We start from the raw sequence: 16,785 nt of genomic DNA on the forward strand, positions 1-16,785 counted from the left end.
TCCGCAATGTCAGAGACAATGTCAGAAAGAACACACACACACATATGCACGGTGTAAGTACAGCTGCTGATGTCTGTGCTTAGTGGAGGGTCTAAAGTTGGCACACATCTGCTCGTGCATTGATCCGCCTGCTCTATGTGCAATCTGTTTGTGTGTGTGTGGAGTACGGCATGCAGACATAATGCATATCGTCATCGGCTGTGTAGGGACGGTTTTCCCCAAATTGTCCACTGCAATTCCACACTGCTTGACATTCTGTGCATGCATATGTGTGTGTGTGTGTGTGTGTGTGTGTGTGTGTGTGTGTGTGTGTGTGTGTGTGTGTGTGTGTGTGTGTGTGTGTGTGTGTGTGTGTGTGTGTGTGTGTGTGTGTTTATGGAGTTTATCCCTGCTGGCCCAGATGCCCCGGCTAAATCCATCACCAGTGGTGCTGCACAGCTTTGCTAAGCTGAAACATTTGGCACCAACCTACGAATGAAGAAAAAAAAAATAAAAACAGGAACACACACTGACATAAACACACAAACACACACACACAGAAAATTGAGTTTGGGGATATTTTTTAATGAGATTCAGAGGAAGTGGATTTCTTTAGTGGAGGAGTTGGACTCAGGGAGCGGGACAGGAGCTGCTTGTCCGAGGCTCAGAGCCTTCTGGTGGTGGTGGGGCAGGGGCGTCCATCCCACTCCCTCCACCCGTTGATTCCATCAACTGTCTGGCTTGACAGGATGGAACCGTGTGACGAGGACGATGAACTGGGGATGTTAACTGCTTTCCAGTAAGTTCTTCTCCTGCGTTCTTTGATTTGTGTTGTTTCCTTACTTATGGAAGCTGGATTTTTAACCAAGAAATACGTATTTCAGTCACTGCCATCTCGTCCCAAACTTTGGAATGAGTGTGTTAAAGCACTTAAGTGCTTTAAGGATGAAGCTGATATATGAGATCCTGAAATAGAGGTTGCTGTGTATTGTGAAAATATGTGACATGCTTTAGATTCAGTGATACTGATGTCATGATTTCCCAGGGGTTTAAAGTCTCAAGCTCATTATTAGCTTCTAATGTCACATTTTTTAATTTATGGCTTTTGTTTTTGTTTAAATCATGTCGTAGGTTTAAATTGTTGTACATCTACTGAGCTACAATGTTCAAGAAGTGTGAAGCATATCAACCAGATAGTCCAGCAATAATCAGAAGTACTGTAGTTTTCTGCTTCAGTGAAAGTAGCAGTATTACAGCAAAGTACTCTATTACAATAGAGGGTTTAAGTAGACTTTTGATTACTAACGCAGCTCGCACCTGACCTTAACCCTGAAATGTGAGCACATAAATCCAGCATTTAAAAAATGTAATCACTTTGGAGTCACAAGTTCCTGGAAAAATACCTGTTCCCACAAGAAATGTGCAAAATGCCACAAACATATTAAAACTACACAATAGTTTGTTGATTTGTAGCCGCTGATTAACTAATACTCTTGCTACCTGTCCTGTGGGTGAAACCTGCCATCATCCCTCATAATCCTTTGTCGTTTCTTGTTTTAGCTGATGACTTGTCTGAGCAATCTGTGGGATGTAATGCTCGACTGCTTCACGCTTTCAGAGGAGCCATATTGCAGTCTTGCTCCGTGAATCGACGGCACGTGAGGCGTCCGTTACATAAGACCGAGGTGGCTCCAAGCAGCAGAGGAACCCAGGACCTTGTAATTACTGAACACACTTAGGGATTACATCATGGATTGGACGGCTTTAGCTAGCTTACTGCGTATGTGTGTGTGTGTGTGTGTGTGTGTGTGTGTGTGTGTGTGTGTGTGTGCGTGATCTCTTAAAGTGATATTATTATGCACATGTATTTGAAGGCATGTGGCATTTTGCATGAGGCATATACAGTATGTCAGTGTAAGCAGTGAGTGTATGTAGGTGTATGTAGATGTAGTGTATGCAGATCTGCACGTGTGTTCTGCTGCTTCAGGGGTTGCTTCATGCTGAGTAACTAAGGCTAAGGAGGGGATTTAATTGTTTTAATATCATCCGGTCAACAGCTGGATGACACGTTACCTCTTAGCGACTGACTGCACATTAATCCAAAGACGAATTTATATCACAATTTTTATGCAGTTCCCAGCTAAACCAATTGATTTCTGACCCTTCATTGGATTTCACAAAATAATGATTTGTAGGGGACAATGGGATTGGGAAGAATGGAATGCAAAAAAATTAATAGCACCATTTTAATAAATTGGTGCTGGTATAGATGACCAACACCAATGATACAGTTCATTAATAATTCTAAGAACCTATTAGTCAAGTATCTTGAATGTGCTGTGTTTCCATATATGTAGATCTAAAGGTAGATGGAAATGTGGTTTCTTCAGTCACATATTTAATTCAGGCAAGCAGGCGGGCAGACAGACAGATGGACAGACAGACCGGCAGAGACATGCAGGCAGGCAGACAGGAGGGCAAAGGCTGGTTTACTTTCAATCTCTACCTGCTGTTAATGGTTTTCAAATCACTGATATCAAGTATTTAAATATTGAATTAGCATCTGTCGAAAGTACGAGACAAACAAAATCCTACTGAGCCTTATTCTTTTTTTTTATACTTGTGTCACACTTGGATGAGGCTGAGGCTGTGACATGTGGTCTTGTGAAGGTGTGAAGCTTGGAAATAAGCAATTAAACTACGTAGGGAGTTGTTTATTACTTCACTGTGATCACACAACTTAGGCTGAAATTGAGCACACATCCTCCAAGAATCCTTTTGGAGATATGTCTTTTTTCACTTCACCCAATTCCATTCACCCAGTACTTGTACATAAGAAATTAGATTCTGAGGTAACATTTTCTATTAAAATTCAAGTATGAAATGAATGTGATGAAATCCACTGGGTTCCTGTAGACACTCCAGCTTTTTATGTGAATAAAATAAGAAACCTTGGCTGCATTGTTAGAAGCCAAATCTAATTCTGTCGTTCTCAGAAAAAGCACAGGAAATGTTCTGTGCCAGTTCTGCGCGGTGCCGCTCAGCTGGATGTTGGTGCTCACGTTGGTCAGGTCGGCTTGGACAGCTCTGGAAGCCAAATCGGTCATAGGCTGATTAGTTTGCTGGCAGGTTGCTCAGAATCTCCTCGCCCTCGTCTTCTTCATCGTCGTCGCCTATTTCTTGCGTCACGTGGAAATTTGTGTCATTTATTCAAGTCCATGGAATAGGATCCACCAACTCAGCCATTTGTGTGCATTAGCAGCATGTTCTGGGTGTGTTGGTCATACAAGCCTCACTGAGACTCATCGTTTAATTAGCAGCTAATCGAAGCAGAGCTTCCGCGCAAGTCGATGCGTTTATCTCTGCATTTTGTGGATGGGACCCGTGAGCGCGTGTCGCACTAAGTGAGGATTTGCAGTCGCAAATCCCGTTTGTCTGTTTGCAAACAGCCCCTGATCTTTTTTTTTCGAAATGTCAGAAGAGCTAATGTGTAAAGCGACAATCCTTTAATGAGTAAACACAGACGTGGCAGCGGCCCCACCAGTTACAGAGCGTTCATCTCTGCGTGTCTGCCGCAGGAGCTGCATCGTTTAAAGCCCAGATGTTGCCTCTCAGGTTAAATGACTGAAGCAGATGGGTGAGGCTGGATGAAAGCGTTTTCTGTCACTCGTAATGCTTTGTTTATTACTGTAGTGGTTTGATCCTGCAACTTTCATGGCAAAGTGACTCAAAACGCAGAATCTTATTTCAGGAATATGCTATAAAATCACTTGTTTCTCAAATCTGTCTGTGTGAACAGGCAGCGTTTAGCCTAGTTTTCCCCTCTTGATTTGTGGATGAGCAGGTTTGTCCCAACCAATATGTTCCGTTCGTCTTTCATATTCAGGTTTATTGCACTAAATGACTTTCCTGTGTTGGCTTTTCTTTTTTTGCTCAGAAACCATTCAACCCTATGTTTCAGTCATGACTTCCTGCAACTGCACATCAGATGTCTTTGCTGTGTCAACTGCTCAGTGGCTTTTATGGTGTAAACCAAATTCAATAGCGTGAGTGAAACGCTTGCTTCCTCTTTGAGGCCCTTCATGTGTCGGTGGGCCGAGTGAGTCCCACCGGCAACATCCCATCTGCACAAATATCCAAGCCATCATGAGCGAGTGGTGTGACTGTAGGTTTTGTGGGTCTGCAGGCCCAAAATGAAGGCGTTTATGGCCTTGAGACTTTAAATAGGACTGTCTTCAATGGGAAATTCTTAGGGACATGTTTTGGTGTGACTGCATGACTCAATGTTATCTGTCATATACTACAAGTCTAAGATAAAGAAAGTCAAGTCAGCATTCAAATGACACAAACATCAGGTATTGCTTGTCTGCTTGACCTGACACTTTACATCTTCCCAGACTCTGATGTGACGCTCGCCATAAACTGTAGCATCTCAACCCATACAGACTAGAAGGTAAAAGTGCTTTGGAAGTGCCGTACATAATACACCACAATCCAGAATCCTCTCAGCTTTTGTTGCAAGAAGAAAAACTGTTATTTATGACTTGCTCTCTTGCCCAGAATGCTTTCACCAGTGCTCTGACTCTCTTTTTTTCTCTCTCTCCTCACTGGGAGTGTTGCCCAGTTAAATTCAGCAACACTGGGACCGTTGCCCATACAAGAACCCCTTGGGTCCGCTTGTCGCCGCACATTATTGGTCCTTAGCTTGGTAATCACACAGCTACTGTAGCTCCAGCATTTAGTGCTTTTGATAAATAAACACATTTTGTTTAGCTGGAGATGGCTCAGTCTCATCTCCATTGCCTTATTTTGACTCGGGTTGTGTTTTGCCGTCATGCAGCTCTGATTTAATGATGTAATATTTTCCTGCGCGTCTTCCGCTGTGATGTCGCCCGCATGGATTCTTGGTGGTGCGTGTCAGCGAACTTGGCAGCCTCCTCCAAATGCTGTTGGTCGCCCGAAGAGACGCGGCTCACGGAAAAAGCGAGCGTCTCTCGTCAGTATTCGAGCTTAGTGAGTGCGCCCGTAATTAAATGTCAGGCTGGTCTTGAGGAGTAGCCATTAGCGTTTGATTAATTCGTTCACGCGCTATTTGAGATTCTTTGCGTTGGGATGTGTGCGTGTGCACAGCAAGCGTGATGAGGACTGCGTGTGCGACATGCAGCCAGTGCGTGTGTGCTCTACAGAGAAGGTGTGATTGTTTGCTTAGATCATGTGACTGTGTGTACAGCCGTTGCTTGCCTGTGTGTAAGCGATGCCCTCGAAGAGGCTTCAGGGGCCACGGCGGGCATCGGTTTGCTAATAGCGTGCGAGGTGACAAATCGCTCCTGTCGTTTCCCACTCTTCCCTATCTCCTAAATGTCCACGACAAGCTCTGTTATTGACGAGGGACGTTTAGTGAGATGACCAAGGGGTGGCACGAGGACAGCGGGAGAGGCCGACAGGCAGAAGCAAAGCAGACCTGAGCCAGATGCATTATTAGTTCATGGGTGACTCTGTGTTTTGATCATTGCTAGGTACAGGTGATGGACTGTGGCTCTGTCCGAACAGAAAAGTCTGAACGTCCGAATTGATCCAGGACTGGTTCAAGTGTTCGGTTATCAATATGTGTCCAAACCTGCACTGCTTCCTAAAACTGCTTACTAAAAGTGCACAAACATATTAATGAGGCCTTTTTTGTTTAAAATTGCACTCCTTCTAAATATTTCCCAAGTACAGTGTTTTGACAGCGTCTGAGTTCATGCCTGAATGAGCAGGCTTCTAGTAATGTTATTAGGTTGGCCATTGACATGTAGCTTTTATGTCTCAGCTAGAAAGAAAGCCATAAAGTGAAATTTTACGATGTGCTAACAACAGGTTTCACTTGTTAATCTGATTGTTTATACATCTGCTAGAGTCACTGCTGAGCCAGGCTTCGTATTGATGAGCTAATGAAACCCCCCCTATACATTAACAAGGACAGAGGAGGCTTTTATGTGCTGAAGCGTTTCTCCTTCAAATTTGATGCCCGCATGTCCAAGTTGTGTGTGTTTAACCCTGTGCTTTGTTTCTAAATCTCAAACTGCACCCCCTGATGCTGAATACAATCATTTTATATTCTTTTATCCATCCTCCTTGAGCTCTCCCCACTCCCTCCTCCTAACCCCTTCATCATCTCTTCTTGCCCCCCTGTTGCTTTTTCTCACACCCCCTTCCCATCGGTCCCATCTCCTCTCTGGCATTTGAGAGGACGGCTCGATCAGATTGGGCCCGTGTCATAAGGAAAGGAGGCAGCTAGGGAGATTGCCAGTTGGATTAAAGACCTGGGTGCGGGAATGAAATTCTATGATCTCATTGTTTCAACAAGTCACATAAAGTGTGTACTGTATGTGTGTATGTGCGCTCACATAAATGTTGGCACTCTATTCCCTGTAATAACAGGGTAGCCAAAAAGGACTGGTACTGTGCTGATGCATGCTGGGAAATGATGTGTCTCAAGCCCATGAGTAACAAATTTACAGTATACTTTTTTGAATTGTGGTGTGTTTGAAAGCACATTAAATTATAGCGTGAAGTCAGGTCAAGCCTAAAATAAGGAACCGTTCAAAACATATAAAAGTTCTTGTTCTCCATATTTTTATCACAAAGAGAACATTGTTATGTACGTTAGTTAGGTAATGTCCAAACCTCTTTTCATCTGCAGCTCAGTGTTAAAGACCCTTTTGTCACTCTACTTGTGCTACTTCATTGGACAGTATACAGCCATGCTGCTAGAACTGAGTCTGACTTCTGTTGTGTTGCAGGCAACTCTGGGCAATTTGTAGATATTTTGATTTGCTTCTAAAGTCCTTAAACGTTAAGCTGAAAATATGAAAAGTCTATAAACTGTGTTGTAGTCAGCTGTGAAGTTTGTTATTTCTCCGATCATGATTTTCTGGGCATGACACACTGAAACAACCTACAGTGTAACCTAAAAACACTGTAAACAGAACCGAGAGTCATTCTTGTGATTTGAAAATAGTAGTGAGTCCTGAGTGGATGAGTACCTGTGCATGCATTTACTGTATGTATCAGGAATCTGCAGGGTGCAGAACAGGTAGTCAGAGTACGTGCCAGAGGTGACAGTGATTCATGTTTGCACAACCACTTAAGGAGTCAAGGAAACATCAAAGTCATCACGGCCCAGTTTTAGTTGTTGAACAAAAGCACAAAGCTTAATCATCAGCTGATCGGCCAGAGGTTTTATGGTGTGATGGATATGCTCCAACAGAACATTTTAACTTAGGGACATTATTGTCCTCCAAGCAGCCACAGTGACAATCTCACTACAGCGAGTTTTGTCCTCTGCCGTTACGGTGGACAAAGGAGACGTCTACAGACACACAGAGACAGGTTAATGATTATCTTGACCACCACAGACTGTGAGGTGACGGAGTAGCTAATGTACTGGAGCTTTGTCTGTCTTGGTTTCCTCCTCGCTCACGCAGCCGTGCGGACTTGGACGGTGACCTTGGGCTATATTGTTATTCATTAGTGGACAGAGGCAGGCGGACTGCCTCCTCTCCTCTTATCTCTATGGGACACGAACCAGCAGTAGGATGCCAGTCGCGTTCCAATCTGTCCTCACTGTAATAAGCATTTCTGTTTTAAATCAGCTGAGTGGAGCGATCAGACAGCAGCCTCCAGAGATAAAAGAAAGGTCCTGTCTGTCAGGTGCTTAGCACTTTATTAGGCCATGGAGGATATTACTAACTGGAATTTCTGGAAGATTCAAGAGAAATAAAATGGAGAAATAATAATTCTTTACATCAGTTTCCTATGACTTATGCCTTATAGTGTTTGTTCATATTGAGATCTGCTCTTTTGTTGATGATGATGCTCTTTATGTCTTAATGTGACAGTTTTCATTTGTTATATGTCTGCTGGTCTGCGCTGTCACATGCACCTTTCCCTTCTGCCAGTGACTGTGATTAGCTGCTGTCAGATCACCCGTTGACGGGGAAATGAAGAGTGGAATCTCTGCCCAGGGTTTAATAATATGATTTTTAATCTTTTGGCATGGGCAGGATATGAAGTCATATTAAGTCAAACTCCAGTGAGTGAGAGTGATTGCTGTTAAAGACAAAGTGAAATTGCAAATATTTCACTTGAACATAAGCTTTGATTTCAAATTGTGGCTTCACAAATGGCTCATGTTTCATTATTACATTTCAGAGTTTCTTTGAGGTGGACGACTGTTCATAACACTTTGAGCTCTCAAAGTTGAATCAGTGAAGTAAATTAAAGGCTTAGAAGTAGAAACGTCTTCCATGTCCCTCTCTCACTGCACTCTAAAAGTTAAAGAGGCTAGGCTTGTTTAATAAACCATCTTTTCCAGTTTTGTTTCTTATTTATTATGCATTTATGTTTCAATGTGGATTTTAGTGGACTGACTTGCTCTGTTTAATACTTTTTCAGAAAGATAAGAAAAGAACTGCATCCATAAGATCTTGTTTCAGACATAAAGTACAGTAGCTTTGCCTGCTGTCTGATTCCAGATCGACACAGATCCTTTATCGAATATAGGATTTCAGGAAAGGAGCACAGAGTGTTTGCTTTGCGTTGCATTTCTTTATAAAAACTATACTAATAAAAGAGGAATTTCTGGATCTTGGCAAAAGTTGTTCAACACTCCTCTACTTGAGCATTTATCCCTCCCTGTTGACCCCGGTGTCTCTTAGGCTCCATTCCATTCTATAAATCCCTGCTCCTCTTAATCATCATGTGAATTTTAAATTTGGCATCTCCTTCCTCAATCACTTTATTTAATGTCCTAAGCCTTAAGGTACTGCTTCTCTCACGTACCCACACACAAGCCAATTATTAGTCACCATTTCTTTCACCAACTCGATTAACTTCTGCATTTTGCTGCCTCCAACTTCCACAACAGTCAATGATCAGTTCCTACCTTACACACTAGCAGCATCAAGCTTGTATAATAACTGTATTGGTCCACGAATGGTCCATCTCCCACATAAAATCTCATTATTTTTCAGGCAGTGCTATTATTATTTTGTTGCCAGTCATTCACATTTGTCTTTTCTTAGTCAGCAGAGTAGTCACATCATTTTAAATCTGACATTGAGACTGAGTCCTGTCATAAACTTTTATCCAAAGGCACCCAGTGATGGACAACACTAGATTTCCAACTTCAACTTGAAATACATTCTGACAGGAAGCCGTATGCACCAATGGATAAAAGGGTCTTTCTGGTCCAGAGACAGGTTTCGTAACCAAACCAGTATCAAATTATAAGTGGACAGCAAGGTCTTTTATATTCTGCAATTAGCAAAGTATGTTTGATGTGTGTTAATGCATGTGCTTTGGTGCGTGTTGAACCTACTGTAGGAAAAGAAGAGCATCATCAAAGAGTTCGTGCATCAAAGCTGCCTTATGTAAAACTAATGCTTTCTGCAATTGCTACTGTGAACATGAGCGTCTAAAACATTAACGACGCACACACCAGCAGATTTGCCCAAGAGTATGGTTTGAGAGATGGCTGTGTCAATTTATTGACAGCTGGTTTACTCCTCTTAAAGCTTAGTCACAGCATTAAAGATCAGATAACACCAGTAGCATTCCGCGTTTATGTTGTTGGTTATGGTCAAGGCATCTAGATACTGCAGGTTTGTAACTTCAGCGAAGAAGAATTCTCTCACAAATAAATGCATTTGTATCCCTCCCCTGAATGTACACAGTACACACACATCTGTTAATGTCATCAGCATCTGTTAATGAACTACACTCAAGTTACAGTGATGACCTGCCGATGATCTGCGATGAGCTAATGAAGTGATTAATGAACTTGAAAATGGATTTTAACAATCATTCATGGTCCCCAGGAGAATGGATGTTGATCCCTTAAAATTTTCTTTAGGACCGTTATGAGCCTAAAATGTGTCTCGGGTAAGGTGTCAATTTCTAAAGAAATTAAAATAAAATCTGTCACAAATGAGCCTCACCGTTAAGCCAAAAAGGAAAATACAGTTGGGTATTTATGAAACTATATACGGCTTAAAAATACACAGTACGTGATTTGCCTCTTGATATTTACTTCTTTCATATGATGGAAGATGTTGGTATGCTGTGTCCTGGAGCAATATTCATGAATGGAGTCTTGAGTTACATAATGAGTGAGTCCTAACCTATCAAAGGCCATCACACCTTGTGAATTATTGTGCTTTCAGTTGGAGGATGTCTGCCTCATCTTCTCTTACTGTGTGTCAGGTCGTATCATAGCTTGTCTTGTATCTGGCAGCTGTGAATCACAAATCCATCCAGCCCAGTAGTCCTAACACTGACAGCAGGTGAATAAAATAAATTCTCATTTTGCATTGCCTTGAAGTGTTTCATCACCACTGAGGATCATTTGTGGTTTGTCCTTGTCCCCTTGTGGCACGATATCAGCGGGAGCTGTTTCTTACCCAAGCTGAACCATCTGCGGGCAGAGTCACAGACAACCACGCGAACGCTTGTCAGAGTTTGATGACGTGCTCTGAGGAAGGACACAACGCGAGTCATCTGTTGACCAGGTGTTATGTCAGTCCCCTCAGAAAATGCAGCCAGCCCAAAAAACGATGCCAAATGTTCCTTCTGGGTGAGTAACCAGGAAGCGGTCTGTGATCCAGAAGGCTAATGCATGCCTTCATCATGGTGACGGATCTGTGAATGAGTGTTCACACACAGAAGCTGACTTAATAAAACCAAACAGAGAGGAAAGACACTGAGAGATGGGGTCTTGCTCCCATCAGCATGCTGTTGTGCACAGTCAGCATTCCTCTACCCATCACCAATCTCCTCCTCCCCTCCTCCCTGGTCTAAATGTCTATTTCTTTCTCTTTACAACCAGCCCTTTTACTCTCCTTTTCATCCTCTATCCATTTTTCATTTCGATTCCCTGCTCTTGTACCCATCCTCCCTTCTCTCCTCTGCCCTGCAAAGAGACTCGCAGCCCCGATGAACAGAGGGCACAACCGGAGCCAGAGAGCATCCGTCATCCGTTCGCTTTGTCTCTTTCCCCTCCCTCCCTTTCTATCCCATCCCTTTTCCATTCTCTCTCCCTCCCTTCTCCTCTCTTCCCTCTTGCTCGCCGCCGTTTGGATCGTTGCATTTCCCCATGCGCTGAAACAGAGCGCACACACACAGGGCTCATTGCAGCCCGAATGAGCCAGGTGGAGCGCAGCAGAAAGAGCTGACTGGTCCCAGAGAGCAGAGAGGTGGGAGGTGATCCTCATCCACTCCAGCAACACTTGGGAACGCAACATTGTGGAGGGGCAGGGATTGCCGTGTGCAGCAGATGGGGCGTTTAACAGGGCTTCTACTTGCTGGCATTTGAGTTTCCTTGAACTGTGAGAAAATCTGAATTCTGTGTTCAGAAGGCTTTTGTTAAGTCTTGATATGGATCCGGGTTGAAACTGGATGTGAATGGATTGATATGTGGATTGGAATGCTGATGAAGAGCGCCGGAGCTTTGGGACATAGCACTGTGTAGCAGGAGCACATGGACATGTTTGGTTTCTCCAAGATGCCAAGGCTATCTGGGTGAGTAGGAGAAAGTCACATAACATCTTCAACAAGCATGGTGATTCATGTTGATCTGTCGTCTTTAGCTGGATTGAAAAGCACATTGTAATAGAAGTTAAGCCTGGTGTCAATAGCCTCGGTGACAAGACCAGGAATCAGCTGCATGTTATAAAGAATTCATAGTTTAGGTCTGGTTGTAAATTCTTGAGTATTTTCTGGTTGTCATATAGATGTAGATGAGCACAATGGAATGGAGAGGTGGAACAAGACTGCTCAGCTCTGAAGAATTCACTTCAGTTTAAAACTCTGTTCTAACTCTAACAGGCAGAAATGTCCTGTAGGAGTCACAGAATTAAAGCAAGCAGACGTGTCTGTTCTTCCCTCTCATCACATGTCATTCATTCCCGTCTCAATTTACATCAACAGTTCTTTTGAGTGTATATTTTCATGTACAGTAATGGACCAAATTATTGAACAGAAGCCAGCTACAGGTCTGAAACGCTTGGCCGTGATTTAAGACATGTCATAATGGATCTGTGTACAACAATCTGCACATACGTACATGCATGTTTGCGTGATCCTCCACTCACATGCATATAAATCACTAAACACAGTAAACCTGGTACAGACACACACACACACACACACACACACACACACACACACACACACACGTATATATAATATCAGACAAAACATATAACAAACAGTACAAAGATTTGTACAAAATTTCCAATCTACCTGTACTGTCATCAAATGTAGTTAAATTAACACCAAAATAATTGCAGTTTGTGATTTCTATCCTGGATTCTGTCCATTCGTCCTTTGCCTTTGAAAATTCTTCTAATAAGTCTAAAAGAAAAGCGAGGCTTTTGTACTGTTGTCTTATTGAATTGAGAAATGAGCAAACCAGGGCAACACTGTCTACCACCACCCATGTTCCTGCCTGCAAAGCACAATTTTCTCATTTGTGTGAGTCATAAGACTATGAGTTCTCTCCAGACTTTCCAAAGGACGAAAAAACATTTATATGTTAAACATTAACATTAACAGAGAGTAATGTGTTACTCAGTTTTGTGTACTTGCACATATGAATATTTATGGGACCTATTGATTTGGATAAATCGCTTTCATTTCTCGCCCATCCCTTGTTTCGACACTTATCCTGATGCTTTACTGTTTTCTCATTCGGCCGTGATGTTCGCCACACCCACTTTTACACATTTGGCCCCATTCTCTGTCGACAGACTGTAAAATGGAGAAAACGAACAATGATGTAACACTAGCAGCAAACAAGAGAATGTTTGCATCACTGACAAGTTAACTGCACTTTGCCTGGACCCAGATGGTCAGTGAGTATCCATAAGCTGTCATAATGCAGTTTTGGAGCCGTCTGGTTGCAGACGACGTTTCAAGCCAACTGTACTTCATAAACTTTAATGAGAAGTTTGGGAACATTTATTAGGTTTTTAATAAATTATTACAGCTGTGGCCGTTTAGAGCAGCTTGTGATCTTCCTGTGTGTTTGTTTTTTAACTGTGGGTTTTGTCCTCACGCATCTGTCCGGAACGCCAACCCGGCCTCTCTCATCCGTTTCAAACTGTTCCCCCAAAAGGCAAACACGGGATACATGTCCCATGTTTGCCGCGTGTGAAAATCTTGGCTTTTATTGCGGTGGAACTTGGCCGTGAAACTGGCCAGAAGGGGTTGTTTGTGTTCTGAACATCGGATTCCAGCAACACATGCCAAGCTACCTCCTGCTTTATGCCAATGCATACTGCTACTTCAGGGGGCATAGTTGCATCGTAGCGAGTCATGTGACGAGTCGTGACATCCAGGATATCCAGCCTTGAGTCAGGAGCCTCATGACCTTAGACTGACTTAGCAAACTACAAGCAGATACATTATTCATTGTAGCGGTGCTGTAACTATCATGACCCAAGTTGTGTGTTTATAACAGTTGGCGAGGTCTCGTCTCAGTAACCGTAAATAAGAGTAAACTACAAAATATTTACTGACATTTTATCACATTTTCGTCCAGCACCCTTCACCAATTTGTATGAAAAAGAATAAGAAGAATTTATTTTCTTTAATTTATAGGCTCAGCATTTTCAAGGCTGGTGTAGATCATCTTGCACCTAAAGTCACTGTAATCAGCTGTTTTATCATTTACTACCAGTCAAGCAGTTATGTGAAATCTGAAGCTACTGTGAGAACACAGTTATGTTTACTTAGCATAATGACTGTGAGTAAGAGTCCCTGTCATATTTCTAACCTGCACGTATTTAGGTGAGATATTTTCTCTTCTTGCCGAAACGATATCATGGCTTAGAAGGTTTATCACTCTCTGCTTATAGAGAGTCTGAAACGAGCGATGGAGAGGAGGAACACATCATCAGGCTACAGGACCCCCGATCCTCGCCCACTTCCCCTGTTTCTCACTGTCTGTAACCCTTAAAGTTGCACAAATTTCTTGATTTAAGTCTGGATAATCCTCCTAAGGGATTTGTTCGGCGATCACTGCAGGAGGGACTGGCAGAGTGAACTCTTCACTGTTTCATTCAGCGTATGAAATCACACGTTCTACTTAAACTATGACGTCGCTCTCTCCGTTTAACCACCGTGTGTGTCAGGATGCTGAAATACACTTTAGGACACGTCCGCTTATTCAGTAGTTAGAAATGTGCCTTTTTCCGAGTTAGAGCTACATTAGCAGGTTTTATTTCAGCCCACAAGAAAAGTACATTTGTCATCAATCAGTGCTCATTTGATAAACGAGAGCGGCTCTGAAACCCTGCGCATTAATCAGCCCTTCATTCTAACCCTTGTCTTCTGCAGGAATTCATTTCCTGCTAACCGCTAATACTCTGTTTTGTTGCGATTACCACACTTTATTTCCTATAATTCCAGGCATCTCTCACATCAGATAATGCTGAAAGACTGGAGCGATGCACCCGATGCTTCTGCTCCGCTCTGACGACAGACCAAATTCGATCACTTATTCAAATGAAGCAAAACTCATTTTGCCTCCCGCTCCTCTTTGGACCCGTGCTTCCTTCCCCCCGTTTCGGCTCTGCAAGCCTTTACAACAATCATCATTTCCTAATTACACTTTTTAAACTGCAGGCACACTGGCATTAAGAGACAACACGCAAGTGGAGCGCTGGTGCCCTTATTGATTCCTCCTCCCGCAGGAGGGAATCACATGGCCTGCTGGTGTTAAAGGAGCCTGACACGGCAGCATGTGTTACTCTGTTAGCGTTTTCATGTCGCATGTATTCTGCATAGGCTCCTTAGACGCTTTACTGCTGCATTATTTAAGGACACACGCTGCGGCTTCTCAGGCTGTTGCTACATGAATAGGTAACAGCCTATTTGTAACCATCCGGTGACTCAACAAGGTCAATTTGAAGCATTTCCATTTGCCGGGGCAACCTTCACATTTCCCAAAAGCCCATGCTAACAAGGCATCCAGGGGTGGTTCACCTTACGCTGAACCTTCTCTCACAACAAAGCAGCCACAATCAGCCATGGACCCCAAGATGATTCACTGTAGTGACTTAAACACTGCACTTTGAACTAGGATGAATTACAACACAATCAGTGGCAGTAGAGTGTAATGCTAAGCTACACTGACCGTTTCCCTTCTCCCACTCGCTAATGTGACTGCACTCTATTCAGGCCACAACGCTGAAGTAATATTCATGCACATAGTGAAAAGTAACCAGAGATTACAAGCATCTACATTGCAACACATCTCACATCTCATTCCAGCTGCTGTTGTTCTACTTTCAGAAGAATGCTCAATGATGCGTTCAGTAACATAGAGTTCTCTAAATTGATGATGACACATGGGCAATTCTGGCATCTGTGTTTCTGTTATATAACAATCAAATGGCAATTAACACGTCCTCTATAAGTAAGTTTTAAAGCACGTCAAAAAACTGGCCCCTCGCGTGCAGTGGAGTAGAACGACCGACCGCTCCCCGCACTGACGTACTGTACTGTCAGTGGGTCTACGCTCAATAATTGATCACTCTGACTTCCTTTTACTACATATAGTGAACAATTCAGCAGTTGTATGATGGAACAAAAGCTAAATATATCCTGTCCGTCTTACATTTTATATTATCTGACTCACACAGGACAGAGAGCACTACAGACCTCCTTGCATTGCGGAGGCGGTCTCATACTTCATGTTATAAAAGTGTGTCTAGAGATAACTTGACAGGGCACATGATGGGTGAGCACACACTGAATATCGCTTAGTGTTTGTTTACTGATACATCTGTTTGCTAAATAGGCTATGGAGCAATTACTTCTGCTCCAGATACTTTTACTTAATACTCAAGTGCCACTGTATATTCTCAGAGCTGCCCTGTCACACATGCTCCAAACAAACTGCAGTGAAGACTCCGTCCCCAAGCACCCGCACTGATGTGGGATGTGTACACACACTAAGATATAGTTACTTAGTAATCAGTTCCCCTAATTGGAGTCAAGTGAACTCTCTAATTCTAACTTGAAGTAAATTGAAGAATCCAACATCATAAAAGTCATTCTGGTGATTTCTGTAGCAGGCTGTTAAATTTACAAGTGAGATGATTGGTTGCATTTTTGAGGTGTCTCTACTACAAATACAACACATACGAAGACATAATGAACAGATGGGGACCTAGACAGATGGGCACGTGGAGGAAGGAATGTCCCCTTGCAAAAGAATCTGTTGGAAAAACTGGAAATGTTTGTTGTTGAGTTGGTCAAAGTTTCTGCCAACTCTTTGAAGTCCTCCTTCAGCAATGCTGAGTCCTGGATGTCAGTGTGACAAGTCCTGTGAAAGCTGTGCTAAACTGTGCTTAACATCCAGCAAACTTACAAAAAGGCAGATGAGAGTGAGCATTTAAAAAAATGTATTTCCATAAACACCCTCGCCTTGCTTTTGCTGCAAATGCGTTCAGACTGGCGGTTTTCATTCAGACTTGACATGAAGCAGTGAGACGTGTTCCTCAATCGTTCTAATAATCATCGTCCTCCTGTGTAATCTTATTTAGGCGGGTCTTTAGCAATGCTTGTTCTGCTGTGGTATTTTTAGCCCGTGGAATTACGCTTCAATGTTCCGCGCAGATGTTCCAGTCAGCTGCGATGTTTTACAGCTGGTACGTTTTTTGACTGAATGCGCCCGTTGATAAATGAAGCCGCTCGAGTGTATTTATCGGTGCATCGTTTCTGCTGAGAGCGGGGCTGCACGTGCTCCCTTACTGTACG

General features: G+C 42.9%; 1 protein-coding gene across 3 annotated transcripts in view; it reads left to right on the plus strand.

Annotated features, from left to right (window-relative positions):
• The window catches only part of LOC114846696 (FERM and PDZ domain-containing protein 4-like), a 48,113-nt gene that overhangs the window by 7,538 nt on the left and 23,790 nt on the right, over positions 1–16,785 (plus strand). The window contains exon 1 of one of the 3 annotated variants that reach the window (XM_055504155.1): positions 384–778. The exons of 1 other annotated variant lie outside the window; for it this stretch is intronic. In XM_055504155.1, the coding sequence (XP_055360130.1) occupies positions 729–778 (50 nt within the window). In that variant the 5' untranslated portion in view covers positions 384–728. Of the gene's footprint in view, positions 1–383; positions 779–10,892; positions 11,539–16,785 lie in introns of those variants that run through there. One more of the 3 variants, XM_029135675.3, reaches the window with a different exon arrangement.

The sequence above is a fragment of the Betta splendens genome, chromosome 2 (assembly GCF_900634795.4).
Source record: "Betta splendens chromosome 2, fBetSpl5.4, whole genome shotgun sequence".
In the NCBI taxonomy this organism is placed as follows: domain Eukaryota; kingdom Metazoa; phylum Chordata; class Actinopteri; order Anabantiformes; family Osphronemidae; genus Betta; species Betta splendens.